The sequence below is a fragment of the Callionymus lyra genome, chromosome 8, assembly GCF_982586985.1.
Source record: "Callionymus lyra chromosome 8, fCalLyr1.hap1.1, whole genome shotgun sequence".
Taxonomy (NCBI): domain Eukaryota; kingdom Metazoa; phylum Chordata; class Actinopteri; order Syngnathiformes; family Callionymidae; genus Callionymus; species Callionymus lyra.
Genome location: NC_141825.1, coordinates 10,923,450 through 10,951,350, shown reverse-complemented (window position 1 = coordinate 10,951,350; position 27,901 = coordinate 10,923,450). Strand labels below are relative to the sequence as shown.

Here is a 27,901-nt window from a genome sequence, read left to right as displayed (position 1 = left end):
TGACTAGACTTTGACTTAGACTTAGACTAAAAGTATACGTGCATAAGTGCAACTAATAAATACGTGACAAAGAAGCAGTTTAAATAGAATGTTGTGACAAACAGCCGTTTAAAATTCAACCCATCATGCATTAGAATAAAAACAGAATAGGAATTAATGAAAATGAAGTTTAAATTATGACTGTAATAGAAAGAGACGGCGATTAAAGACGTACTATACCTAAGATGAATTATGACTATCACTATATTAAGTGTTCTATGAGTTAGATGTAATACAAAGAAAACATAAAAAATAACATGTAAAAAAGTCACCATATAGAGCTTTTGTTGTTCCAGGGATACAAACTGACTTAAATTTGTGTGATTGATTCATCAACAAAAACACTTTAATTTAATTTTCTTTTCTCATTTTCGATTCTTATCCCGCTGACAGACATTTCCCCAACATGGTGGAATCTTTATCAACATGACTTCTCGTCTTCACGTGATGGATGATAAATGACCGTTTGCTTGTTAACTCTAAATAAAACGGCCGTCAGCAATGAATCATCGTCCCTTGAAAAAAAACAACAAGGGTAAAGCATCTGACAGCCCATTACTGCTCAACATAACCATCTGCAGTATTTGCTGTTTCCCCATGCTGGTGCGCCACCAACAGATGCACCGTGTCAGCGAACAATATGTCCGTCGGTTCCGCGGTTTTTGGCCACTTTTAACGTTGACGTCAACGGGACTCGAGCTGGAGAGAGCAGTGACTGTACGGTTTTGATGTAAATGACTGTCTGGTCTGTGAAAAGAGTCCAGGGGAGTCTCAACCGTCGCCCACCCGTCGCCGAAATAACTCCACGTTCCTATGGAGTGAGAGGTGCAAAAATAGGCGAGTGTGGGAGTTTCTATATTTGACTCTCCTGACGGCGGTTAGAGATGATTCTCTTCCCCGTGTACGACTCTCACGAGCGCACTCACGATCATGTGTCTTTTTATTATTTTTCTAATGAAAGTCAGAAACTAGTGGGTGTCTTAAATTAGCCGAGACATAAACCCTGATCCCAGATCTGGTATTATTTTTTAATAGCATCTCTCCGAGCGAGGCTTGATGTCCGTTTATGTGCAGATTCTCTGACACTGTGGGATTTGATCCAGCAACCCTCTCCATTACTCACAATCTTCAACCATGAATGTGAGTAATGAAGCAGCATTGTTTTAAATAGTTTTGTTATTGGAAGACTTGACATGATACACAAAACTGTGAACAAATAAAGTCATAAATTGAAAATAAAATAATAACTAAATTATTGATTAAGAAAAAGAAGGTCAAACTATCAGGTTTTATTTTTATTTTTTATTTTCAAGAATCTAAACTGGAGTAAACACACAGGAAAAAACAAGAAGAAATAAAGAACAATATAACAATAATACAAATGTATACCTTAATACAAAATCAAATAATGTAAAAATAAATAAAACAAAAAGTGTTAAATGACACAGTCAGTGGATACATTCATATGATGGAGCAAGAAAATTTGATTTGAAAGTATTAAATTCAGACGGTTTGAAAAATAATTATCAGATCAATAATTGAAACACCATGAAGCCAAGAGGAATATGTTTTTATTACGGACTAGTTTTAAAAGTCAATCATCAAACGAAGAATGATTGCTTTTCGGAATAAAAAAAGTTATTTTGTAATTTGTGAGTAAAAAGACCCGTATTTATCTAATGCATTGAAGGTCAATAAACTGGGAATAATAATCTATTTTATCTCCATCTTTTATTTGAAAGCGGACAAACTATTTTATGACATTAAAACAAATTAATGAATCTTTTACACTGTACAACACATTAACACTTAATTTGAGGAAAAAATGCTTTAATTTCTTCTGAAATATTAAATGTTTTCCTGTGATGGAAAATGTGGTCAACATGACATTGTTTATTTAACTGCAGATACATTTTTTAATCTTCAAAATATACAATAATACAATGTGTTACAGGGTTATTCATTTCATCTTAGAAATCCATACTTCATCAACTAGCTTATCTTGGAAGTTGTTCAAAATTCTCTTCACATAATCGCATAATATTTAACAACCTACATGTTACCGGGTGGTAAACTTAAGTTAAACAAACACAATTGTACTGTTTTAGACCTTAGAATTGAGTGAAATCTCTATGAACTGTCACCTAAAGAAACAGCGTCTTTGTAATAGCTGGAACACTCCAGCATTCTGTGGTGTTATCTAAACTGTGTCATGGGCATAAATCATTGTTTTTATAGAGATTTTTTGTCTGTAAGGTATCAAAGGTTTACTTTATGATGAAAATTCTGAGGAAAAAATTAAGTAAAAAAATAATAACATGGTTGGTGTTAAATATACAGTATGTGGGACCAAATATGGGAAAATTGTTCATATTCTTGCTTAACATGCAAACAGAAGGTATAGTTAGTAATGCTTAACACACAGTGTTGTGTGTCAGAAAGACAGAGTGTTGTGTACTATAAAAAAAACCCCACCAAACCTGGAGAAAAGTTAGCTTATTCTTCCCAAAATACACAAAACTGAGCCAAATGATTTTTTTTTATTATTTGTTATTCATTGATTAACCAACTAATTAAATGTTGTAACTTCACTAATTCACTTTCATGCAAGCATATTTTCTTTTTTTCATTTCAAAATAAAACCTTTTTTTTTTTTTTAAACACACAAAACAACCAGTAATCTGTTGCTATTTCCTCCAACACTACCTGGAAACACAACTTCCTTCCCTCCCCCTTCACAGTTGAAACAGAGGAAAGATCAGCACGGCCACATGCTCGGAGACACATCACTCCGAGGAAGTGAAGCAGTGGGAGGATAAAAAAACAGGAATTATTAAGGTTGAATGACAAAAGAAGAAGAGTGTTGTGACAGTGAGCAGCTGCTGTTTCCCAGTTTAAAGCCACTACGTTTGTGAGTCTGTCTGTGTCTCTGTGCGTGTGCGTGCTTGATGGAGACAGATTGTCCTGTGATTCTTGGTTTCTGAGCGAGGTTGTGCTTGTGGGGTTATTGACAGCATCTGTTGGAGGAGAAAACGTGACAAATGGCAACATCCCACAACACTACCCCTCTTCCCATCCCCCTCTCCATCCCAACTTTTCATTCCAGATCCATTTCCAAGCTCGCGCAGTAAAAAAGAAAAAGCTAATTGGAATGCTAATCTGAGGGAAAGAGACTCTCATTTGAAAATGAAGTTTCAGCTTAATAGCTTTGAATCTAATTGTTGATGCTGACTGTGTGTGTGCGCTGAGAGCCCCACTGGCCTTTTATCAACTTTCTTTTTTTTTTTTTCAAAAGGCTTGACAGAAACTCTAATAGTACCACATGTCGTTGAGCACTTTACGATTCCATTTACGAGCACCTTTCATAGTGATGTCAAATCCATTGTGTTGAAATAAATGGAAAAGAAAATCTGAAGAATTTGATCTGAAAAATAAGTTTTGCTATATTAAATACGTGTAAAATAGTCTTTTTATGTAGAATTTTGACCTTATATTTTCCTTCTTAATATTAAAAAGTACATATTTAAAATACATGTCTGGTCTTTCTAAGTCATAAATATATGATTTGTGACATTATTTTTTAATTGAAAATTGTAAATATTCAAATGAAAATGGTATCTACAAAAGGGTAAACTGAGTTTTAAAATACATTAATATAATTCCCGCTATTTTTTAACAGAAAAATAAAATAAAAATTGACAAATAAAATCCTTTTTTAAGATGAAATAAAATAAAGACATAACAAGTTAAACAATTGAACCTAAACTACAGTTTCAAATTATTACACTGATTATTTAAGGGGCAAAAAAAATGACGGACAGACAAAGGCCTGTGTTTTGGCCCTTATGCTAGAATTTCGATTGGCTCAATTTTTGTAGCTCAACATTGTGACTGGTGGAAGAAAATATTGACTCACTTAAAGTTTGTGATTTGTGTGTTGATATGTAACAGCAATCATTTTTGATTGATTTACAATGCACACAGAAATATTCATTAGTTCGTGCTCTCTTGCACTTAACAAGTGCGTTCACACTGAGCAGTGTCCGAAAATGTAGTGAACTATGTACACTCAATTGCCACACTCAAATGGCCAGAAAATTGAGTGTGGATCGATGGACAATTTTCACTCTTAACGGCCGCCATCTTAGTGACGTAGATGATGATAGGTAAACGGAAGCTACGTCACTGACGACGCGTCTTCAGAGCAGATACCGGCATAAATTTATTGAGAAAACACAAATTTTACCACAAAACAACACAACAAGAATAATAACAAAATGAAACAAGCGTAAAAGCGCTGTCAAGTGTTGATGATAGTGTTCCAACGGCTGGTTGCAATCAGTGTTGTATTGTTCCTCCCGTCAATATCAACAAGTTTTGACCAACAAAAAGTCACTCAATGTTAAGGTTTTTCAATTTTTTCCCTTATTAGCTGGAAGGGTGACCTTGACAACTGCTTCCTCCCTCAGTGTCCGTACAGCTCTGAAAAAAATGCCTCTTGTGTGTTTCCATCGCAGGTCGAGGTCCATCAGCGGGGCGTCCTCAGGCCTGTCCACCAGCCCACTCAGCAGTCCCCGGGTGAGTCAGGACGTCCTCCAATCCCCTTTAGTGTTGAAGAGTACTCTGGTGATCCGTCCCTCAAGGAGTTTATTCTTCATTCTTTCGACTGTTAAGATCTGAAGATCAGTTGGTTTAAGATCGAGCTAGTCCGTCGTACACAAAACTCAAGGCCAAACAGGTATTTACTGCCGAAAACCAACTTGAGAATTTAATTTCTCGTCCTCTTTCCGCCCCAGTATATTGATTTAATCAACACTGGACTGCATTGGTCTCCTCCAGGTACTCCAGTTTCCTCCTTCGGTCCAAAAACAAACCCCATTCTAGAGACGCGTCGATGAAGCCTCATGAAACGTGTATCACAATACATTGTCTCCCGTATTTAAATGGCCACTAGATGGCTTTGGCTCTAATCTACTAATTCAATGAAACTTGCCACCATTTTCAAATTTAGAGTGCCATCTAGTGGTCTATTTTAAAAGGAATGTACTGTATCACGATACAGTCAACCAGTCATTCCCTTATTTTCATGTAACTTCAACTTTATTGACAATATAATAGCGATAAAAGATCAATTCAATTTGCAACAAAGAATGATTTGTGAGTTACAATCAGCCTTCAACCCTGACTAGCTGGGATTTGCACCATCATTCTGCAACCGCTGTGTCTCAAATCGCATACTTCTCTTAGCGGTTGGTATGTATCAGGTATGTGTATGTACTAACTAGTACGCAAATTCTCGACAGATAGTACGTCTCAAATCAAACACTGCTGCTACGCACTAACAGGAAATGACGCGACAACTTCTTCTACTACTATTTAACGATGCTTGCAACCAACTGTATGAACACCTGTATCGCCGACACCTTTTAGTACGCCAATTAAGTGTGCACATTTCACATACTAAGAATTGAGACGCACTTATCCACTAAAAAAACTAAGTTTAAGTACGCAAGTATGCGATTTGAGACACAGAACTGCACTTAATATTTTGAATGCACAAGTGCAATGTGCACTCAATAGGCGCACTCAAATGGCCAGAAAATTGAGTGTGGATCAAAAGCCACTTTCCACCCTTCCAACGGTCGCCATCTTAGTGACGTAGATGACGCTAAACAGAAGCTACGTCACTGACGACGCGTCTTCAGAGCAGATACCGGCGTTAACGTCTCGAGAAAACACTAATTCAACCACAAAACAACACAACAACAATAATAACACAATGAAACACAACTTAATAACTTGTTTTAATTGGAGAAAAGAGCTGTTATGTGTTGTGTTCCAACTTCCTGTTGCAATCAGTGTTAAAAAGTAGTAGAAGAAGAAACTGTCGAGTCATTTCTGGTGTGTAGCGACAGTGTTTGTTTTTAGACATACTATCTGTCGAAAATTTGCGCACTGGCAAAGTACCTGCACTGTCCTAATGTGTACTTTAAACCAGTGCACTTGGAGAAGTGCGCGATACGTAACACAGCTTTGTTTTATCCCACGTCTGAAATACATGTTAAATGTTTATCCGTTCAAATGTAATTGAGTCAAAAGGGAGGGAAAAAACATCGAAACACTCAATTACCGAAATTGCCTAAATTGACGAAAAAACAACTCCTGGAGGGACGGACTCATCAAATCAAGAGTCTTTCTGGCAGACGAGATCAATTGTCGTAGCTTTGTCGGAGATGAAAGCGACACAATCTGATGAGCACCCACGGGAGATGTGGCAGCAACTTTGGGTTACTTCAAACGTCGCCCTCTTTCCTCCTCGCCTATTATCCCTTCTCTCCGAGGACCCAAACTCCAGCTCAGGATGCTTCACAAACTCCGGCTCGGCGTCGAGATCCTCGCAGCTCGGAGTCAACTTTTCCAGCTGACTAGCCTGAGAAGGCTCCAGATTAGCAGGATCCTGGAGGAAAGAGAAAAAAAAAATGTCTCCGCACTACACAGGTTCTCGGCGGCTGATCTGAAAGGGAAATTGATTTCGTAGAGCGAGCTAAAGCCGGGATTGTGTTGCCAGCACGAGGCTCTGTGTGTGTTTGCCAAGTGTGTGTGTGGAAACACAAGTGGGGGGGAGTGAAGGATGTTGTTGATCAGTGGTTCATCGCTCGCCCTGATTCCACCTTCATGAATCGATATGTGGTAAGTGGAGGGAAAACCTCGACCCAGGTCGTCTTCACAGTTCACTTGTCCGAGTCTTTGTGTGTCTGTCAGTTCAAACTACACTGTCGTTTTTGTTGAGTTTTTTTGGTTTGTGTGCACTTGTTATTTCACCGTAAAAACAACATAGTTGATTGTCAAACACTGTTTATTTTTACTAACATTCTCTTTCAAAAACACACACACAAAAATATACACACAAACACTCACACACAAACAAACATATGCTTTTTATATACACAAACACAAAGACACATGCTCGCAAACAAAAACACATACTCGCACAAACTCTCGCAAAGATAAACACAAACACGTCATCTCTCCTCTCACACACAGATTTTCTCGAACAAAAACACACACTCCGACTCTAACACACCGACACAAATACACACTCGTTCTAACATAAACCACACACATAAAAACTTGCACACACTTTCATTAACAAAGAAACAAAGAAACACATAGTCGCACATACGCTTTTATATACACAAACTCAAACACACTTGCTCACAAACAAACACACATACTCGCACAAACATAAACACAAACACACCATCTCTCTCTCTCACACAAACAAACAAAATTTCTCGAACAAACACACTTCCACTCTAACACACAGGCACAATTACACACGCTTTCTAACATAAACCACAAACGTAAAAAAACACTTGCATTAACAAACAAAGAAACACATAGTCGCACATACGCTTTTTATATATACAAACACAACATGCTTGCAAACAAAAACACATACTCGCACAAACTCTCACAAACATAAACACAAACGCACCATCTCTCTCTCTCACACAGACACAATTTCACAAACAAACACTCCCACTCTAACACACAGACACAAATACACTCTTTCTAACATAAACCACACACATAACAACGCACTTGCATTAACAAACTAAGGAACACAAAGTCGCACATACGATTTTTATATATACAAACTCAAACACACATTCTTGCAAACAAAAACACAAACTCGCACAAACTCTCACAAGCATAAACACAAACACACCATCTCTCTCTCTCTCACACACACACAAACACAATTTGAACAAACACTCACACTCCCAGTCTAACACACAGACACAAATACACACTCTTTCTAACATAAACCACACGCATTAAAAACACACTGGCAGACACTTGCATTAACAAACAAAGGAACACATAGTCGCACATATGCTTTTATATACACAAACTCAAACACACATGCTCTCAAACAAAAACACAGAGTCGCACAAACTCTCACAAACATTAACACAAATGCACGATTTTTCTCTCTCACACTAACACAATTTCACAAACAAACACGCACTCTCTAACACACAGACACAAATACACACTCTTTCTGACATAAAAACACACTTGCACACACTGGCATTAACAATCAAAGAAACACATGCGCTTTTTATATACACAAACACTCACATAAACACAGACACACTTTCTGTTCATGGCCCCTCAGGTAGAGTTTGTGTTGATATGTTCTAACCACTTTTATTTTGTTTTTCTTTTTGTCTTTCTTTTCGCTCTTCATCTCCTCTCCGTCCGTCCTCATCCCTCCCTCGCGCTCGCTTTATTTCCGCCTCGTTGTTCTTCTCTCTGTTGTGTTTGTTTTGTGACTCGTGTCCCGGTGACTGTGAACCACAGCCTGTTAGAAAGTTCGGCGTGCCGCCTCAGTCCCCGGATCTGCCGCAGTCCCCCAACGCCAGCCCGTGCCCGTCCCCCGAGCCCAGCCCGTACCGCACGGGCTCGCTGGTCCCGACGCCTAATTCGCTGTCTCCGAACTGCGAACCCTCGCCATCTGCCCTTAACAAGACTCAGACTCTCCCCGCCAAGCCCAGACTCGCCCCGAAGCCTCTGCACGCCACGCGGTCCAACCCGCTCCCCGAGACCGACCCAGATGCCGGACCCGAAACGGAGCCGAGCGCTCTCGGCCAGCTCCCGTCACACCCCCCATCTGCCTCCATGCCTCCCACGCCAACCTCCCCCACACCGCCGTCCTCCCCCACCCCGCTTCCCGGCAGCCCCCAAGTGCGACGCTCCCAGTTCGCCGCCAACCCCCAGCTCTCGGTGCCCTTCGGCCCGGCGGTGCCGCTCTCGCCCATCAGGCTTCACCACTTCCACCCGGTGGCGCCGGTTCCTTTCTCGTACACTGACCCGCCCAAATCTATCCCTCTAATACAGGTGACCCCTCACCCTTCCCCTCGAGGAAGCCCTCTCCCGACCCCAAAAGGTACGCCGGTGCACACCCCCAAGGACAGCCCGTCCGGGACCCCCACGCCGACGCCGCCGCCCAGCCCGTCCATCGGAGGTCTGCCCTGGAGGACGAGACTCAACTCCATCAAGAACAGCTTCCTGGGGTCCCCGCGCTTCCACCGCAGGAAACTCCAGGGTACGCTTAACGGAATATTGTGTAGTTTATTTTACCAAAAGTTTGCTACTTCATCTCTAAATTTCAATACTTTTTTTTCGGGTTTAAAAAAGCAAAATATGTTTTAAGGTCGTCCTCTGAAATTTATGAAAACAGTATAAGTAAGAGGATTTATTTTTTTTCCTTCTGAAGCAGATAATCCAGTTCATGGCCTCAACCAAGCTAGGCTAACGCAATGGTAGCTACGTTAGCATCTAAAGCACCTTATAGATCAAACTAGTAGAGACTTCATGTGTAACTAATCTTTTCGGAATGTCACATAGTCCAGTTTTTGGGTTGTCGTAAGAGGAATGATAAAAAAAAAGTTATTTATTGGTTGGAAGAAATTTAAATTTACAGTTTGGGACTGCTAGCTTCGCTATGCTAACTAGCATTAGCTTGTATAGTATATAATCGTCGCACTCACACGTCATCATTATGATGATTACAAACGTCAGATTTTTTTCCAAAACAAAATAATACAATAATACAGTTAAATTAAATGCTATTATTATAGAAAAATACGTTTTTGCAGCAGCAGTGGAAATAACTAAGCAAATGTGTATATGTTGTTAGGTTATGAAAGATATTTCTCCATAAAAATACATAATCTCAGGTAATAGATATAAATATATTTATTTTTTAGATATTTTTGGTCCTCAGGTAAACTGTCTTGAAGGTGTGAATCAACTTTTAAAATGTTCAGTCATCAGATATTTTTGGTTATTCATGAGGATAAAATTGTATTTGTTAATCGGGTACAATTTTCCATTTATTTTTTATTTTTAACAGTCCCAGGGCTTTGTAGTTTAAATAATTTGGTCTGGACTGTCATGAACCTGTGAAAAATTGAAAAAATAATTAAAAAAAAATTTGTAGATTTTTTATTAAATGATAGAAACATAATAAAAGAAAAAGTCTAGAAAATGTAACAAAGACACTAAAACTTGAAGGTAAAATTCTTCTCTTTTCTTCTTTACACAGTATTAACAAAAACTATGGAGATGTATGCGATATATATGAAATGTATTCATATGTAGGGGAAATTATGTATTCAAATGAAACAATTGAAAAAGTTTTTAAAAACTAAAATAAAAGCTACTTTAAGTCAGTTGTTAATGCAAAATGTCGCCAAAATAGAATCTAAGATTTTATTCCAGTGAGTTCTTCCGACAAAGTATTCCTCGAGAAATAATTTATAGAAACTAGATAAAAAGTCTCTTGGTATTCCACGCTTGTACGATCTGTTGCTGTCATAAATGTTTAAATGTTTGTTCTGAAAAAAAAACAATGTTCCTAGGAGGTCAAAGATTTGATGGAATAACTGTTTCTTTTTTCTCTCTTTCTTCCTTCTTTCGCTCTGACCCTTCGTCGTCACAGTTCCCACACAGGAGGAGATGTCCAGCCTCACGCCCGAGTCTTCCCCAGAGTGAGTCCTTCCCTCACCCTCACCCTCACCCTCACCCTCACCCTCACCCTCACCCTCACGACTGTGTTAGCTTCACTAAACAAAACAAGGTCCTTTGTTCGGAGCTTCATAAATGTTTGATCTGCTTCTCTGCTCCTGACCTACGATCCACACTCAGTGAGACAGTCGTAGGTGGTTTTTCTTTTTTTTTGGGGGGTGGTTGGTATGAGGAAGGAAAAAAAGTGGGGAGCCTGTGTGATGTTGCGAGGACCCTCAGGGGGTGTGGTAACTGGTGGTTGGCCTAGATATGCCTGTCTGCCTGTCTGACGTGGCCATTTCCACCTGGATGAGAAGATCCTGGCTGGAAGGATTTGGAGGAATGCCGGCTGGCACAACAATACGCCTCCATTTTTATGTGGAGGATCATTTACACTGTGTTTATTTCCATTTCTAGTGGGAGAGTTTTCAACGTTAACTAAGATTCTTCTGAATGATTAATAAGAAAAAAAAAGAGTTTATTAGTTCATGATGATGGTCCCAAAGAAATAAAGGAAAATTGGTATATAATCATTAAAATAAAGAATATAAAATAAGAATTTAAAATGAAATAAAGGTGCTGAAGAATGAATTTGATGCTGCTTTTTAGTAGTAAAAAAACAAACATACTGTATTTTACAAATAAATTAAATTTATATTAAGTTAATTTATATTAATATTATATGTCCGTGGGGAAAATATGTTTTCAAATAAACACTGTGTTTTATTATTAATGTTATTATTATTATTATTTGCAAATAAATTATTATTATTAATTATTATTTTATTAAACATAGTTGATATTTATTAATTTTTCTTACACATACAGTGTATTACTAGACACACCAAGAGATCATATTTGTGCATGTTTTTTCAGATAAAAAAAAAACAGATATATTTTACACATCTTTGGAGAAAAATATTTATTTAAATTAACTGTTTGTTTTGTTGTTATTTTATTCAACATAGTTGTTACATTCTAGAAAAATTATAAAAAAATATTTAAATAAATATTTAAAAAATATATATATTCCTCTTTTAAACTATAGGAAATGTATTTGCTTTATATATTTTTACTTTATTTATTTTTTATTTTTGCACGTCACTTTCATGCTTTTTTATTTTCTTACACATAATGTGACCCCTTTGTTACTGAACAGAGCTAGAGAGCATGTTTGTTGCTAATGTCTACGTTTAAAAAAAAATTGCAGCTTTTCTTTGTTTAACAATCAAGAAATATGCAGTTATATATAAGTTTCCTCATGGACGCGAAGAACATCCTGGCTGGAAGAAGTTGGAGAGTCATAAAGAAGCAACAATACACCTCTGTCATAGAGGCTTAAATTATATTGCGTTTATTTCCACTTAAAGTGGAAGAATATTCCACTTGCAGTCCTGCAACAACTAAGATTCTTCTGAATTATTAATAGGAACGCAGGAGTCCATATGGCTTATTAGAGTGTGCGGCTACATCTGGTCCGAGTTCAGCAGTGAATTCATCTCCCTCTTGCACCTTCTGGACCTGAGGTTCTGTTAGCAGCTCCATTACTCAGACGAACACCTTCAGATGATCATCTCTCAGAAGAGGTCTCCACGTCTGCGGCACGTTCACTAAAGCATCGTTTTGTCTCCCGGATTTCGCAGACTTGCCAAAAAATCCTGGTTCGGTAACTTCATCAGCCTGGAGAAGGAGGAGCAGATCTTCATCGTGATCCGAGACAAGCCTCTGAGCTCCATCAAGGCGGACATCGTTCAAGCTTTCCTCTCGGTAAACTCTCTCCTCCGACCTCTCTGACCTGGTTTTTCTTTTTTTTCTTTTCTGAAGCGTGTCTTCGTGTTCCTGCTGAGCAGAGTTGGTGTTTCTGCTGCGGCGATAGTTATGGGCTGTGCCGGAGCAGACGTCCGGCCTCAGGCAACATGCTGCTGATTTATGTGGCTCCTCAGTTAACCGTCTGTATCCAACACCTTTTTTTTCTCCTGCGAACTGCAGCAGGAACCATCGCAGTGGTCAGCAAAAACACCCTGACGCAGTTTTCTTTTCATCTTGAACTCGCTTATTAGATATTTTTGGGCCCCGCGAGGACTGCAATGAAGCTCCAATATATACCTTTTAAAAATCTGTTAATAGATATTTTGGTTCTGCATTACAAGCTTGAAAACTGTATACTTTTTTAAAATCTTTTTATCTGAGTTGTCAGATATTTTTCGTCCTCATGACGAAGAAATAATCCAATGTTAAAGATCAGTTATCACATTTTTTTGTTCATGATTAGGACTTTCATGAACATCAAAAAATTACCTTTTTTAAATCGTGTTTATTGGCTAGTTGTAGACCTTTACAAGGTTAAAAAAAAAAGAAGCAATAATGTTTTATTTATTTTTTATTTTTTAAAAAGGGCTAGAAAATGAAATCATTTGCTTCTGCACTCTTAAGAAAAACACTCTATTTAAATATGAATTAAATTAAGTATAATATATGTGTAGAAAGAAATACTAATTCAAATAAATACTTTGGGGCAAGAAAAGGTTAAAAGCAAATTATGAATTAAAAAAAAGTGATGTTTCATTGTAATTATACTTATACAATGATTTATGTTTTGTATGCTTTTTATTTTATATATTTTTTAACAAAATTGATATTTTCCCGATTTCAATTTTTTTTGGGATGGTGATCGTGCTCTTTAAACTTTTTATAAATTTAAGCATATTCTTTGTCACTTTCTTAACATTGATTTAAGAAAATAAAAAAAGTTGTTTACATTGTTTTTACATCTTTTATTATTTCTTTTAACAACCTTTTTTGGTTTTATTATGAGATTTTTCTTTTTTTTTTCCTCTTTCACATTTTCCCCTAGTTACTGAACTTCTGCTTATGTCTACCTTTAAAAAAAACGGGTCTGTGTCAGTTTTTTTCCGTTTAAACGATCAAAAAATATAGATAAAGTTAGATCATGAGGTGATGTTTCTCTGAGTTCGTGTCCTCTGCTGGATGCCCACGGTACTGCATGATGTTCCGGACAACAGTGGAATTATCCTGGTGCTCTAATGCTGCTCCAGTGTGATCCAGAACGTGACAATCTCCCGCTTGTTCATCGGGCCTGCAAATTCATTCCAGGAGTGTTTTTGGATAACTAAAGATTATGTTTATTAAGTCTCTCTGGCATGCTCGGCTTCTCCCCGGAGCTCTAATCTGTTGAGAGACTCCGGCGCATTTTTAATGAGTGTTTTTCCTCCACCCAGTTATTTACAAGCTGTGACTGAAATAGCTAAACATGGCGACTCTCCTCCGTCTGAACCTTCCTTCCTTCTCCGCAGATACCCAGCCTGAGCCACAGCGTGATCTCGCAGACCAGTTTCCGGGCGGAGTACAAGTCCACGGCGGGGCCGACCGTGTTCCAGAAGCCGGTCAAGTTCCAGGTGGACATCACCTACACGGAGAGCACGGCCGCCACCAAGGAGAACGGCATCTACTCCGTCACCTTCACCCTGCTCTCAGGTACGGTCGCCCCCCGAGCCCGACTCAGCTCTACGCAGTTTCATTGTCAGGGTGGCAAAAAAGAGCTGAGCCAGAAGGCCCGGAAAGAAAATGTGTCTACAATTCTGTTTTTTTTTCTAAGGTCGCTATCTTTGCACTATTTTGACCCTAAAAATACTAGTTAATAATACAGTAACATTATGATCACCTATCGCAAATGATTTTATGGTATCCCTTGTGTTGTCTTTGGTTCAAGGTTACCCGATGACCCGAAAACAAATATGTTTGTGGTATCCCTTGTTAACTCTGGGTCAAGGTGAACGACCTCCACCACTGCATATGTAAATCTAGAAGCCAGGGAGGTCATTCATCTTGACCCAGGGACAACACAAGGGATACCACAAACACATTTGTTTTCAGGCCTTCGGGTCACCTTGACCCAGAGACAACACAATGGATAACACAAACACATTTGTTTTCGGGCCTCATGGGTTACCTTTACCCAGAGACAACACAAGGAATATTAAAAAATACATTTGTTTTCAGGGCTTTGGCTCACCTTGACCCTGGTATACACAAGGGACACCACAAACACATTTGTTTTCAGGCCTTTGGGTCATCTTGAGCCAGAGACAACACAAGGGATACCACAAACACGTTTGTTTTCAGGCCTTTGGGTCACCTTGAGCCAGAGACAACACAAGGATTACCACATTTTTTTAATCTATTGTCCATTTGTCCTAAAAATAAAATAATGTTTTTTTTTCAGAAAAATCAGAAGAAAATAAAAATAAAAAACTGTTTTATTTTTAATATATATATAATATTTGTATTGATCATGTTATATAATAATATGTCCTACTTTTTGTAATTTTATTATTTAAAATAATAATGTTTTTGCTGTATTTGTTTGTTTTATCTATATTTATGCTAAAGAGTAAACATTAAAATGATATGTTCTCTTCATCACTTCCTTTTAAAAATATATGATATAATCGTCATCTGCTTTTCTTTCCTTAAATACATCGTAGTAATACTAAAAAAAAAAGGTCAAAGGTCGGTCCAGAGCGTTTATCTCCCTCTCTCCTCAGGACCGAGCCGGCGCTTCAAGCGTGTGGTGGAGACCATTCAGAGCCAGTTGTTAAGCACACATGACCAGCCTGGAGTCCAGCAGCTGTCCGGTGAGTCTGGTCACCAAGAATCATCCCTCACTTTTCCACCGCTACCTCATCCCTTCATCCCTTCATCCCTTCATCCCGGCCACTCCGCCCTCTCACAGCTGAGCTTTAGTCGATCCTTCCAAACTCCCTGCAGGACCGGCGTCTCCCCTGCATGCGTCTGCCTGCGGGGGGTCGGGTGGGAGTCGTGGCTCGGGGTCAAATGTCGCCGCTGATGGAAACGATTCCCCGCGACTCCCGCCTCACGCCAATGATTTGTTCGTCGACGCTCGTCGCCATGGCGACGCCGCTCCATCTCCGACCGCCCCCGCCCACCCCTGTGACACCACTGTTTTGTTGTTTTTTTTGAGTTGCTCAAGGGTGCTGACGTGTGTTCAAGTCTCCGACAACTTCTCCAAAGCAGACGAGACATGGAACCCGATTATTTTTAGCCATGACAGGGAAGTCCTGCCTCTGTGCGCCACCCGCGGTATAGACGTGACAACAGCTCCCTCTGCCGGTTAGACAATGCAACAACATTTTATGTTTCAGCCTTGACAATATTTAAGTAAGTAATTTGTATTTATATAGCGCTTTTCCAGACCAGGGTCACGAAGCGCTTAACCAAAAACAAAACAAAATTCAATAAAGTATATACTTTAAAGGTCAAGATAATACTGAGAACAACACAGAGTTCCAGAAAATTAAGAAAAATAGTTTTTCTTCTTTACTTTTATATATTTTTTAAATAAAATATAACACTATATATTCAAATGATAATTATCTTTAAGTTGGAATTGATTAAATTACTCAAGACTGTTGAAAAATGTTGTATTTATTTAGTATTGTCTTCTTTAAATAGTGAGTTATTATATTATTATATAATATTATATATAATACTATATTCTTAATATTTTTATAGATGGATAAAAATGATTTTTTTTAGTACAGATCTTAAGATTATCCATTATCAATTTGTTGAATTCCTTATGATAAAACGTTATTTTTATACAAGCAAAATAATTGCTTTATTGACTGCAGTTAAGTCTGGTTTTAGGAAGCATTTTAGCAACTTTATATGAACAGTGAAATTAAAAATATAAATATATATATTTTGTAGCTCTCAATGGAAAATGATTCCATCTTGTATATCAGAAAATCATTTGACCAAAAAGGATGTAAAATGAGCATCAAAAGAATGCGCTAAACCCAAAAATAAATGTCTTAAGGAAACTTTATGAGGACAAGAAACGTTATACTTGGTGACGCAAGAAGTTTTTTACGACAACAAATGGCTGCAAATCACATTATTATGAATTATTCAACACAAGAACTCAATGCATTAAAACCCATTGTCAATATAAAAACTTTAAATCACTAAATATGAGGTTGAAAAAGCAACAATAATCATTTTGGAACATTAAATGAGGGGGAAAAAAGAGAAATAATGTATTAATTATTTAAAGTATTTATAAAAAAGTTAACACCCAAGTAAACAAACTTGTAAACAATTACGACAAATTGTTCATCTTGGCTCCAATTTATTTCAAACACAATACATGACTAAACACAAACTTGAACACAACAATTTGCAGTAATAAACTCAGGTGTAGGTTTGTTGTCAAATTTACAGCAACTTTTCTGTTTATATCTCATCTGAAGTCGCTCTTTGATGACATCACACCTCAGTCTTGACGTCATCAAGGAAGTTAAATTTCGCTGCTTGTTGCCATTATTGCTTCTGGTGCATGAGCTGTGGCGACTCTCCCCCTTCTTTCCTTCCTTCCTTCCTTCCTTCCTTCCTTCCTTCCTTCCTTCCTTCCTTCCTCGCCTCCTCCGCCTCAGTCCTGTGACCCCGGTTGCTCATTAGTTTCTTCTCTCTTCTCCCCCCTTTTCTCACCCCCCCCCTCCTCCCCCAGGAAGCCCCCTGAGTTACTTCTTTGACGTAATCAATCAACTTTTTTCAGACGAGAAGAACGGACAGGTGCCGCACAACCCCGGCACGCCCGCCAAACGCTGCCCCTCCCCCATGCACGTGCGGCGCCACGAGCTCGCCGACGCCAACGACGGCAAATGCCCCCCACTGGCGCCGGCGGTCCGAGACCGGGCCCGCTTCCAGGAGGAGTGCTAGACCCTCTGCTTGTACATAGCTAGATATAGATATATATATATAAATATATAAACTTTTTAAACACAGAAAACTTTATTTAGATAGTTCTATTCAACGTTAACGCACTCAGAAGACACGCCCCCTTTTCCCCCTCCTTCCATCCTCATCCTCATCTTCATCATGTCGCTGCTGCTCTGACCCCCGACTTGTTTCCGATGCCAGGAATCATCCAGAAAACCTATTAAAGCCCCTCTTCGTCCACACGCCGGGCCCCGCCAAGAGAGACGGACAATTGTTGACGGAGGTTGTTTTTTTTTTTCTTTCTTTTTCTGAGCGGGTTACCATGGAAACAGGACCCTTCATACCGACCTTCATCTCCTTCTGTGCCCCCTCTTCTCCACCTCCTCCTCCGGCAGCATCGCGACACCATCGGCGTTTCCCTTATCTCGACAACACACACTTCATGACACACACACACACACACACAGTATGCACAGAAAACTCTGGGATATATTAACAGTGGATCACAAATATATATGTGTAAAAAAAAAAGAATATTGTGGAGAAAAGGGGGAGGGGCTTATCCCAAACAGCCGCATTGTATCGTTTTGCTTTTTAAATGTACCTTCTTTGAGATGAACTGGGTTTATTAGAGTTGATATTAGGGATGGGGGGGGGGGGGGGGGGCGGGGGGGTGGAGACAGTATGAGGGCGGGGCGGGTGAAGAGGGTGGGATTGTGGGTATTTAAAAATGAATGATCTATTCTGTTGTACAGACTGATATCATTTCTTATGTATAAACATGAAATGTCTAGTTGTGACACGATGTTTAGATACCATAGCGACGGGCGGCTCCTGTCCGTCACAAACTTGTTCTTATAAACTCCTGCGTGTGTTTTTGTTTTCTTTTTGTTACTCCATCACGTCTGTCGTCGTGACGATCGGCCTAATGTCAACGCGAGCGTTCCTGTCTCATCTGAAGCTGAAGCACTTTTTATTTTTATTTTTTTTTCAAATCCTTGATTTCCGGTCATACCTCTTCTCTTCGGCCTCGTCCACACGACCGCAGTTTCTATGAAGAAATCTCACTTCCTGGTCTTTTTTTTTAAATAAGCAGTGATGTGTAACCGGATGCAAAGCATTCTGGGAGTTTAGTAATTTCTATATATCACACAGTGATAAAGCTTCATGAAACAGAGTCATCGGTTGATGAGGTTTCATGATACAGTGCACTAGTCTTGTGTACTCATAAGTACTTACTTACTTACTTACTTACACTGACAGGCCACTAGATGGCACTCTTCTTTTTTTGAACGCACAAATAGTTATCATAAAAATATTTCCTCACAAGTTTGTGATGAAATATCATGAAACAGTTGTGTAGTGAAGTCACTATCATGATAAAGCGACGTTATCCAGTGAACCACCAGAGGGCACTATTGGTTTTGAAAAAAAAGGTTTCTGGTTTTATTTAATTTGTGGATTAGAGCCAAATATTATAAATGAAAAATGACAGATACTGGTTTAAAAATAAAGACACTGTATCATGATACAGTGTTTTCATTTTGAAAGGCCACTAGATGGCAGTCTAAGTTCGAAAATGATGCCAAGTTTCTTTGCTTTATAATCTTTAGCTTTTATGCACTAATTCAGTGATTGCCATCTAGTGGCCGGTCAATGTGAAGACACTGTAGATAGATAGATGGATAGATGGATAGATAGATAGATAGATAGATAGATAGATAGATAGATAGATAGATAGATAGTCATGATACAGTGTCTTCACTTTTAAGAGAGTTTGAAAACAATGCCAGGTATTTGTTGAATTAGTCAGAGATCGGAGGCAAAGGTTATAAAGCAAAGAGTGCCATCTAGTGGCCTGTCAGTGTATCATTAAACAGTGTCTTCACTACGAAGCTGTTTCACGAGGCTTCATCGACACATCACGACCACCAATTCATTAGTTTGTCTGAGAATTATAAACAAAATCCCGACTATATTCACCCCTAAGTCGCTGTTGCATAAATAAAATCTCAAACTATTAAATGTTTTTTTAGCTACTAAATATTTCTGAAATTCATAAAAACAGCGTCGTGTGGACGAAGCCTTAGACTCACGTTACCAGCAGTAGGAGTAGAGGAAGAAAAAAAAAAAAATCTGTGAAAAAAAAAATGCAATCGTGGATATTTTTGTATTTCTGTCTTTATTTATTGATGTTGGTTCATCTCGCGCTGTCATTCCCTAATTTATACTAACTTGTACGAACAAAAGCCGTTAGCTGAGTTGAATGTTATTTATTACCCTCCAGTGTGTTTGTAAAACGGGGCGACAATTGAAGAAAAAAGTATTTTCTTCAGCATTTTTAGCAGAAAATCACGTGACGTTCCCTCATTTAGGGATGTTTGGTGGGAGGAGGGGAGGGTTTTTTTGGAGGGGAAATAAAAAAAAAAAAAAGATTTACCAGTGATTTAAGAATGTAGACTTAGCCTCTATTTGAAGAGGATCTATCGCTCTTCTATTGGTATCGTTTCATATTATCGTCGGTGTCGGTCGGGCCCGAGGAGAAGGACGGCGCTCACGAAAAAAAAAGTCCTTCTTCTCGTTTTTTTTTGTAAATAACAGCTCTGGGGTGGGTTCGGATCGTCCTCCGGACCGTGCTGAGATTCCTGCTTTTAGCTTGTATTGCTGTGTGCATGTCAGACTTGAGCTTTTCTTTGCATGGCTTTCGTGTTAATGTTCCATGCTCAACTCTCCCATCCTCCAGGCTCTGTCCCTCACTTCTCTCTCTCCCTCCGCTTTGCTTTCTGGCCTTTTTCTTCGTCGTTTTTTCCTCTTTATCTCAAGGTTTTTTGAACGATGCTTCCTTCTGCTCTTCCTCTCTCTCTCTCTCTCTCTCGCTCTCTCTTTCTCCCCCTCTCTCTCTGGACAATATTCCGAAACACAAAAGCAATACCCTCCTGTTCACCCCTTTTTTTTTTTTTTTAGTTTTGTTTTGTTTCAACCACGGGAAGCTAGCAGCTCTGAGGAGAACCCGCCATGATTCTGTGAGCCGACACGGTTTCAGGACAGAGCAGGAACAAACAGACGGATGTAATCCCCATATGAACATAACTGTGAGCATCTTCAGTGCTGCAACAAATAAACTCATTCAGTTATAGTGTTGTCGTCTTCTTTGGACTGATGTGTGTGTGTGTTTGTGTGGGGGTGTGTGGGGGGGTGTGTGTGTGTGTTTGCATCAACCTCACACGACATGCATCGACTGACATGTTTTGAGTCTGTGTCACTGAAAAAGTTGGATTTTGATTTAGAATTTCAATCCTATATAATCGTATTAAATTAACCTAAAACAATAATTTGCAAAAACGTGAAGTAATAGAGGTTTAATTAAACCCCACGTTATCCAACTTTTTTTAAAATATATAAATCTATATACATGTGCGCAAAAACGTTCTCAGATGTGTTTATTTTTGTTCCTTATAGTGTGTATTTCAGTTTTGTACTTGTTTATGGTTTTAATCTGTCAAGATTCTTAGTTTTAACTGCAAATACGTTTTCAAATGTGTGAGAGACTTTTAAATGTGCATGCTAAATGTTTTTATGGTAAAAAAAAAAAAGATTTTATTTTATAAAGGAAAGTATTGTTTCAGGGTTTTTTAATTTTTTTTAAATACTTAAAACTTGTTTTAAGCATGTGTTTTGCACGAGGCTCTTGAGGTGACATGATGTTCTCTTTTTTTTAAAGGCATGTCACTTCAGTAGTTTTTCAACATGTGTGAAAAAGGGTTTCCTTCCTTCCCAACTTACTCGAGAGAAATATTGCAATTCCATAATTGGACACTAGAGGTTGTAAAAGATCAAATAAATAGAATTTAACTCATCAGCAGGAGTCAAATACATGCGCGTGAATTAATATTGTGAGAGGTTTCTTGTGTTTGCGCGACATTTTAAGAGCAGGAAAGTTTTTCTGACTTTTACTTTCCCGACTTGAGGTTTTCGTAAAAATATCAACGTTTCAAAGGATGACCGGATAATTTTTTCCTTATTTTTTTTTCATTGTGAAATATGTTTTTCAAGCGGTTTTTAAATGCGTTTGAAATACTTTTGAAAGTGCATACTAAATGTCTCTATAGTCAGAAGAATATATTGTATTTTTTTAAGGAAAACATTTAGTTTTGTTTTAAACAAATTTGTTTTTTTTAGAGTGCTCTTAAAGTGACATGACTTTTTTTTATGTATTTTTTTTCATGTCATGTCACTTCAAAGCCTTTGTATTTTGTCAACATGTGCGAAAAAGTTTTTTTCCTCTCGACTTACTCGAGATAAATATTGCAATTCCACATATTTCCACTAGAGGGAGTAAATCAATGGAATAGTATTTATTTTTTTCCCCTAAGCAGGAGTCGAATACATGTGTGAATTAATATTGTTGTGTGTTTTCGAAACACAATTTGTTTCATATTTTCCCTACATGATCAATAAATAAACTAAATTGATAAAATCAATAAAAAAAAGTATAAAGGTGCAAACCTAATCAGAATTAAGTGCACATTTGCAAATTTAACAGGTTTGTTTCTGCATAATTTAATTTATTTGACTAAGTTTGCATGTGTTTAAACAAGAGGCCTCTATACCAGCTGCTAAATGAACCAACAATAATAATAACTTAAAAGATACATTTAAATCAACGTCAATGTTATTTTAAATAACTTTTTTTTTGTGTTTTTTTCATGATCAGTTCTACGAGTCGACACAAGATCCTTCCCAGGTTTGTTTTTATTCCAGTACTCAGTAAAGACAACAGTCAGAAATAGTTGCATATTTGTCCTCAAGCGTTTGAAGCTTCATAAACTGTTAGTGCACCTGGAAACACAGACTTACAACATTCTTTTAAAAAATATTAATAATTATTAGGAATAAAACAAACATAAAAAGGGAACGCCCAGTTAAATACTCACGCTTCCTCTCTTCTCTCTTTAAATAGATAACCTTCATCTCTCGTCCTTCCTCTCTCTCTGCTCGGACAGTTTAGTGAGTAAAAGTGACATGAAAGTTGTGTCAAGAGACATGAAGCCGCAAGTCCAGCCTGGCCTCGGATCAGTCTTGTCTGATCAATGTCCTCTTTTTGTCCACTAGAGGGCGTCAGTGTCTTATTTGTTTTTTTTCCTGCCCTTTTACACTTGTCACTGCAACCGAACCGGATCATCTTCAGCATCAGCATCAGTGTCTTCTTCTCACACTCTGGACGACACGTAGAGGGATCGTAGTCTCTGAGCCAGCGTGGCCTCCAGCTCTTCCAGAGGAGACTCCAGGCGCCTCTGACCCGGTGGTGGCGGTGGCGTGTTGCCATGTCGGGATCCCAGGAGAAGACCCCGGAAGCTTTCTCTCTCCATCAGAGCCGGCATCTGCTGCAGGAAGTAGCCTTCGCAGAAGCTGCTCAGCTCTGCCGAGCCGTGGACCTGTGGAGAAGATGATGATGCTGTGAGTCACATGATCATGAAGATCTTTTTAAAAAAATATATATATTTGGTATTTTGATGTCTTGTGTTTAAGTGATGGGACTTATGAGAACAAACATTCTTATTCTAGGTGAAAAAAACATGTATTTTAGTCAAAAAAAGCTTTTAAATAAAGTTAAATTGGTTCATAAAGTAGATTAAAATCGTGAATATCATGCCGTGGACATTTATTTGTACTTTATGAAACAAATTGTTGAGAAAAACGGATTTTATTTTTAGGGAAAGTTCACCTTTGAAGCCTTGTAGATGTTGACGGCGTTATCCAGGCTGATGTGACGAGAGCAGATGAGTTCACAGTGTCTCTGCAGCGCCCCCAGCTGGAAGAGGCTGGCAGCTGACAACAGCTGTAGTGACGAAAGAAAATAAATTTTGGTTTAATAGTTAGAATGGAACGAAAAAAACGTTTATAATTTGACAAAATGGCCCCAAATTCACGATGAATATAAACGAAAATGAACAAAACATCTTATTAATATAAATACACATTTATAATAATCTGATTTTGTCAAGAAAAAGTGCAGAATAAACGACCAAAAGTCCCTCAGAAGTGACCTCTGGTGGCCCCTCGTCCACTAGTTTGAGGCCCTTTAATGTAAACTCTCTGTTGTCAACTTCTTACTTTTAGTTAAGAATTTGTACTTTTTCGATTGTTCAAACATCTCTCACCTCCAACAAGTCGGAGACTTTAGTTTTCAGCGACTCCGTTCCTCCGCAGTACAAGTATGACATCATCATCTGGCAAGAAAGAAAACCCACTTGAGTCAAAAAGCAAACTTTAAATATATACAAATATGTCTTTGTAATTAACAATGTAATACCTGGAAAATGTGATACTTGACGTCGCTGACCTCCACCGCCTTGTTCGAGCTCTTGTCCGATCCAGATTGAGCCAGAAGAGACTTGAATCTGATGATGATCAAATATTTGTCACTTCATGTCCAGTGTTTTGTTTTTTTGTGTTTGTTTTGTTTTTTACCGTTCAGAGGCTGTGATCAGCAGAACTTTGTGCCCGTAGAACGGCTTCCCTTCCACCATGAACGTCACGTCGGACATCTCCTGGTTGTTGAGGAAGTGAGGGTCTGTGGAGGAGAAAAATAAAATGTTATTTTAAAATTATTTTTAAACATGTTTTAAATTAAATTTGTCAAAATCAACAAAACAGTTTCGCAATTTTTTTTTACATTTTTCCTGAAATTGTCTTGAAGAAATGTACTTTTAAATGACAAATTTTATTTATTATAATTAATTTATTAATCTATTTTGTCGCAGAATGTTATTTTTAAATGTTTTTTAAACAAGTTTTAAATTAAATTAGTCAAAATCCACCAAATAGTTTCTCAAAAAAATCTCTCATTTTTCCTGAAATTGTCTTTAAGAAATGTACTTTTAAAATAAAAAAATATATATATTATAATTAATTTATTAAGCTATTTTGTCGCAGAATGTTATTTTTAAATGTTTTTTCAACAAGTTTTAAATTGAATTTGTCAAAATCCACCAAATAGTTTCTCAAAAAAATATTTTATTTTTCCTGAAATTGTCTTGAAGAAATGTACTTTTAAATGAAAAAATATATATATTATAATTCATTTATTAATCTATTTTGTCGCAGAATGTTATTTTTAAATTATTTTTAAACAAGTTTTAAATTAAATTTGTCAAAATCCACTAAATAGTTTCTCAAAAAAATCGTCCATTTTTCCTGGAATTGTCTCGATGAAATGTGCTTTTAAATGAAAAAATATATTTCATCCAAGAATTCGTTCCTGTTTTTCCATTGACACGAATATTTCCAAGAACATTCCTCACCCAGCTGGGCGGAGAGCGTGGCCTTGAGTTGAGGAACTCCTGGAAGAGGAGCAGGTCCAAAGCAGCGGCTGAAAATACAGGCCAGCTGCTGCGTGATGGCGTCGTTCTTAGAAAGACAAGAGGGCGAAAGAATTAGTCGCTGCACCTCAAGTCCGTCTCCTGGTGATGATGGTTCACCTTGGTGGTCCTCAGGATGGCGAACATGAGCGGCAGACCCACGGTGACCAGCTCCTCGCAGAAGTCCTCCTCTCGGATGGTGCTGAACTCTTTGAGGAGGGTCAGGGTGACGCTGGCCCGGGACTGTTGCTGAGCACAGCGGAGAGACTCCAGCCACACGTGCAGCTTCCACGGGACGCCTGGTGGACGCAAGTATGTCAGTCACGACCCAACGTTGAAAAAAGTTGAATGACAAATTGAAGCATTGAATTAATTTATTTTGTAGTATTCAATATAATAGTATCCAGTATAATGAAAGGTTGAATCTTTTTTTATTTCAATGTTCTAGCTCTCTTTTATTGTTTCCACTCTTTCTTTTATTCCTCTTTTTCTACCCTTTTCTACCCTTTCACTTGAATGGGAAAAATCTTCAACTCATGTTTCAACTCCACTTCCACTTTGACCTAGTACTTATACTTTTACTACTTATTCCACTACTACTTCCACTATTACTTCTAATACTACTACTACTACTTATACGTTTACTACTAATTCTACTACTACATTTACTTCTCTACTACTTCTAATTGTACTACTTATTCCACTACTTATTCCACTACTTCCAACTACCTTTTATTTTTCTACTACTTCTAGTTTTACTACTTATTCCACTTCTTCTACTTTTACTACTAATTCCACTACAACTCCAATTTTAATAGATTTAATTATATTATAGGATGTTTACAGATTCAGCAGAGTCAGCATTCACACTGCATTTTCTTCTGGAAATGCACATTTTCTAGTTAAATTATTATTTTTTTCTTTATAATAAATATAATTTCTTTTACATATAACGTTTGGCATTCTAATTACATAAATTTCATTAAAACAAATGCTCTAAATCAATAGTTCTTTCAATCATAGCCTTTTAAATTCTATATAAGAAATGTTGGAATAAAAGTAACACAATTCGGTAGTAAAAAGTATAAATCCACTTTCAGCGGACTTAGAACACTTTTTCTACCAACATTGTTATATTGTATTAAAAAGGTTACGAATAAAATAAAATAAAATACCACATTAAGAATTTTAACTTTTGCAATTAGAATGTGAAACTCTATGTAAAAAAATAATAATTTCCAAAACATTCAAAAAATAATTTAAATATACAAATGATTGACTTCTCATATTATATTAAAAAAAAAAAGTGCTTTAAATCTAGAACTAATTAAATTAGTTTTTAAAGGAAATGTAATTCTTATCTCACCTCGAGATAACACAAGGGTAAAATAATATCTAATTGACCCGAAAATAAGGTCACATGAACAAAGCACCAACATAACGTCTCAATAACTTATTATATGATGGTTACCGAGCGCTCGCAGCTCCATGGTGACGTCCAGGTACCCGTGCTCGGCGCTGAAGTAGCTGGACTCCTGCAGGGCCTTCATCCTGGCCTTGCACAGTTTAGGAATGGCCCCCTCAGAGATGGCCCCGGAGGACTGGCTCTGGAGCGGCGACAGCGGCAGGAAGGGACAGATGCCGGCCTCCTCGGCCTCCACGCCCTCGGCCAGCATCTCCTCCAGAGACAGGACGTCCTCTTTGACCTGCTGCGGCTGAGTCAGCAGCTTCCTCAGCACGTTCCTGCTCGGACAGAAGGAAGGAAGGACTTGAGACTTCTTCTCTAATGGACTCTTTGTTCCAGGACCTCCTGGACTCCTCAGATCCCACTCACGGGTGGAATGTGTTGAGTCTAGATGGTCCTCGTAGGGAACAGGCTCAGGGTGTTGGACGTACCTGTGGCCGTGAGCAGCCGCGTGACTGAAGCAGTTCATGTCTTCATACAGAGATGCCGTGAGAGCGTTTCCATCCTGGGCTTTGGAAAGAGGGTCTGCTCCTCTGGCCAGCAGCAAACTCACCATCTCGTAGTTTCCTGTCGAGAACATTCAACTTGAGCCACAAGAAATACCTTATAAAGTAAACAATTATCTTGTTTTTTCCTCTGATCTTTGCTTACGAAATCTTAGTTTACTTTACTTTTCTTCGACTTAAACTTTTTTTCTAATCATAGATGAGTATTTTGTTACGTTTATTTTTGAAAGGCCACTAGAGGGCACTCTCTGCTTTATAATCTTTGGCCCTGATCTACTAATTTAATGAAACCTGGCATCATTTTCAAACTTAGAGCGCCATCTAGTGGCCTTTTTAAAGGAAGACACTGGATCTTGATGTGTCACAAGGCCTCGTCGACCCATCGCCATCTATCAGACGTATGCTTGATAAAAAAACGTCAAAATGTAAAATTTACATTTTCAATGTTTAAGTTAACCTTTAAAAAAAGCTTTTCTGGAAATGTAGTCAAAGAATTGTAAGCAAAGATCAAAGAAAACGGCATTAAAAGACACATTTTCAGGTTGTGATCTGTATATATATGTGTGTGTGTGTATATATAATATAATATAATATAATATAAGTATATTTATTTAATTCTATAGACAAGAAGAGCGAGATAATGTCCTCGATACATTAGATTTCTTTATTTTTTCTGTCACCCAAAAGGAAGTTTATAGTGGAAAACCAAGGGTAAAAAGTAAATTAATTCCAAACAATAATAATCAAATAAATTAAATAAAAATGACAAAAGCACTAAGAACGCACAATCCTGTCTCATTATGTCACACATTTGTTAAGTTTCAGTTGACACATTCCATAATACCTTCTATGTACAGTTGTTGTTTTTGTTCTTCTCTGAACTCTATCATTGTGTATTTGATACCTTTTTAATTTGAGAAAAGACACAATTGCATAAGTTCCCTTTTCGTCTGTGATTCCCTTCATCATCAGTTTAAAAAGTCTTCTTAGAGTTTGTACAATAATATAAATACAATTTTATTTTGTCTAACTAAGTAGCATCGGAACCTTTATCCTAATGTATTGAAAGTTTCACTTGAACGCAACATTCTTCTCCGTAATAACTTATTTACAACTTTCACGAACCTCTCACACTTCCCACGTTTTCCCTCCTTTGTTAACTCTTTAATCACATTCTTTTTTTTTTACAA

General features: G+C 37.9%; 2 protein-coding genes across 3 annotated transcripts in view; one reads left to right on the top strand and one right to left on the bottom strand.

Annotated features, from left to right (window-relative positions):
- brsk2a (BR serine/threonine kinase 2a) overlaps positions 1 to 17,997 on the top strand; it is a 214,767-nt gene extending 196,770 nt beyond the window's left edge. The window contains exons 13-19 of one of the 2 annotated variants that reach the window (XM_087796672.1): positions 4,557 to 4,617; positions 8,410 to 9,154; positions 10,553 to 10,601; positions 12,261 to 12,384; positions 13,932 to 14,112; positions 15,183 to 15,272; positions 17,581 to 17,997. In XM_087796672.1, the coding sequence (XP_087652798.1) occupies positions 4,557 to 4,617; positions 8,410 to 9,154; positions 10,553 to 10,601; positions 12,261 to 12,384; positions 13,932 to 14,112; positions 15,183 to 15,272; positions 17,581 to 17,603 (1,273 nt within the window). In that variant the 3' untranslated portion in view covers positions 17,604 to 17,997. Of the gene's footprint in view, positions 1 to 4,556; positions 4,618 to 8,409; positions 9,155 to 10,552; positions 10,602 to 12,260; positions 12,385 to 13,931; positions 14,113 to 15,182; positions 15,273 to 17,215; positions 17,424 to 17,580 lie in introns of those variants that run through there. The other variant, XM_087796671.1, reaches the window with a different exon arrangement.
- Positions 17,998 to 22,113: 4,116 nt separating this feature from the next.
- abtb2b (ankyrin repeat and BTB domain containing 2b) overlaps positions 22,114 to 27,901 on the bottom strand; it is a 45,088-nt gene continuing 39,300 nt past the window's right edge. Inside the window, exons 9-17 of the mRNA XM_087797159.1 lie at positions 26,637 to 26,772; positions 26,212 to 26,483; positions 24,861 to 25,039; positions 24,684 to 24,789; positions 23,851 to 23,953; positions 23,693 to 23,780; positions 23,541 to 23,609; positions 23,105 to 23,218; positions 22,114 to 22,814 (exon numbers count right to left, since the gene is read on the bottom strand). Of these exons, the coding sequence (XP_087653285.1) occupies positions 22,590 to 22,814; positions 23,105 to 23,218; positions 23,541 to 23,609; positions 23,693 to 23,780; positions 23,851 to 23,953; positions 24,684 to 24,789; positions 24,861 to 25,039; positions 26,212 to 26,483; positions 26,637 to 26,772 (1,292 nt within the window). The 3' untranslated portion in view covers positions 22,114 to 22,589. The remainder of the gene's footprint in view (positions 22,815 to 23,104; positions 23,219 to 23,540; positions 23,610 to 23,692; positions 23,781 to 23,850; positions 23,954 to 24,683; positions 24,790 to 24,860; positions 25,040 to 26,211; positions 26,484 to 26,636; positions 26,773 to 27,901) is intronic.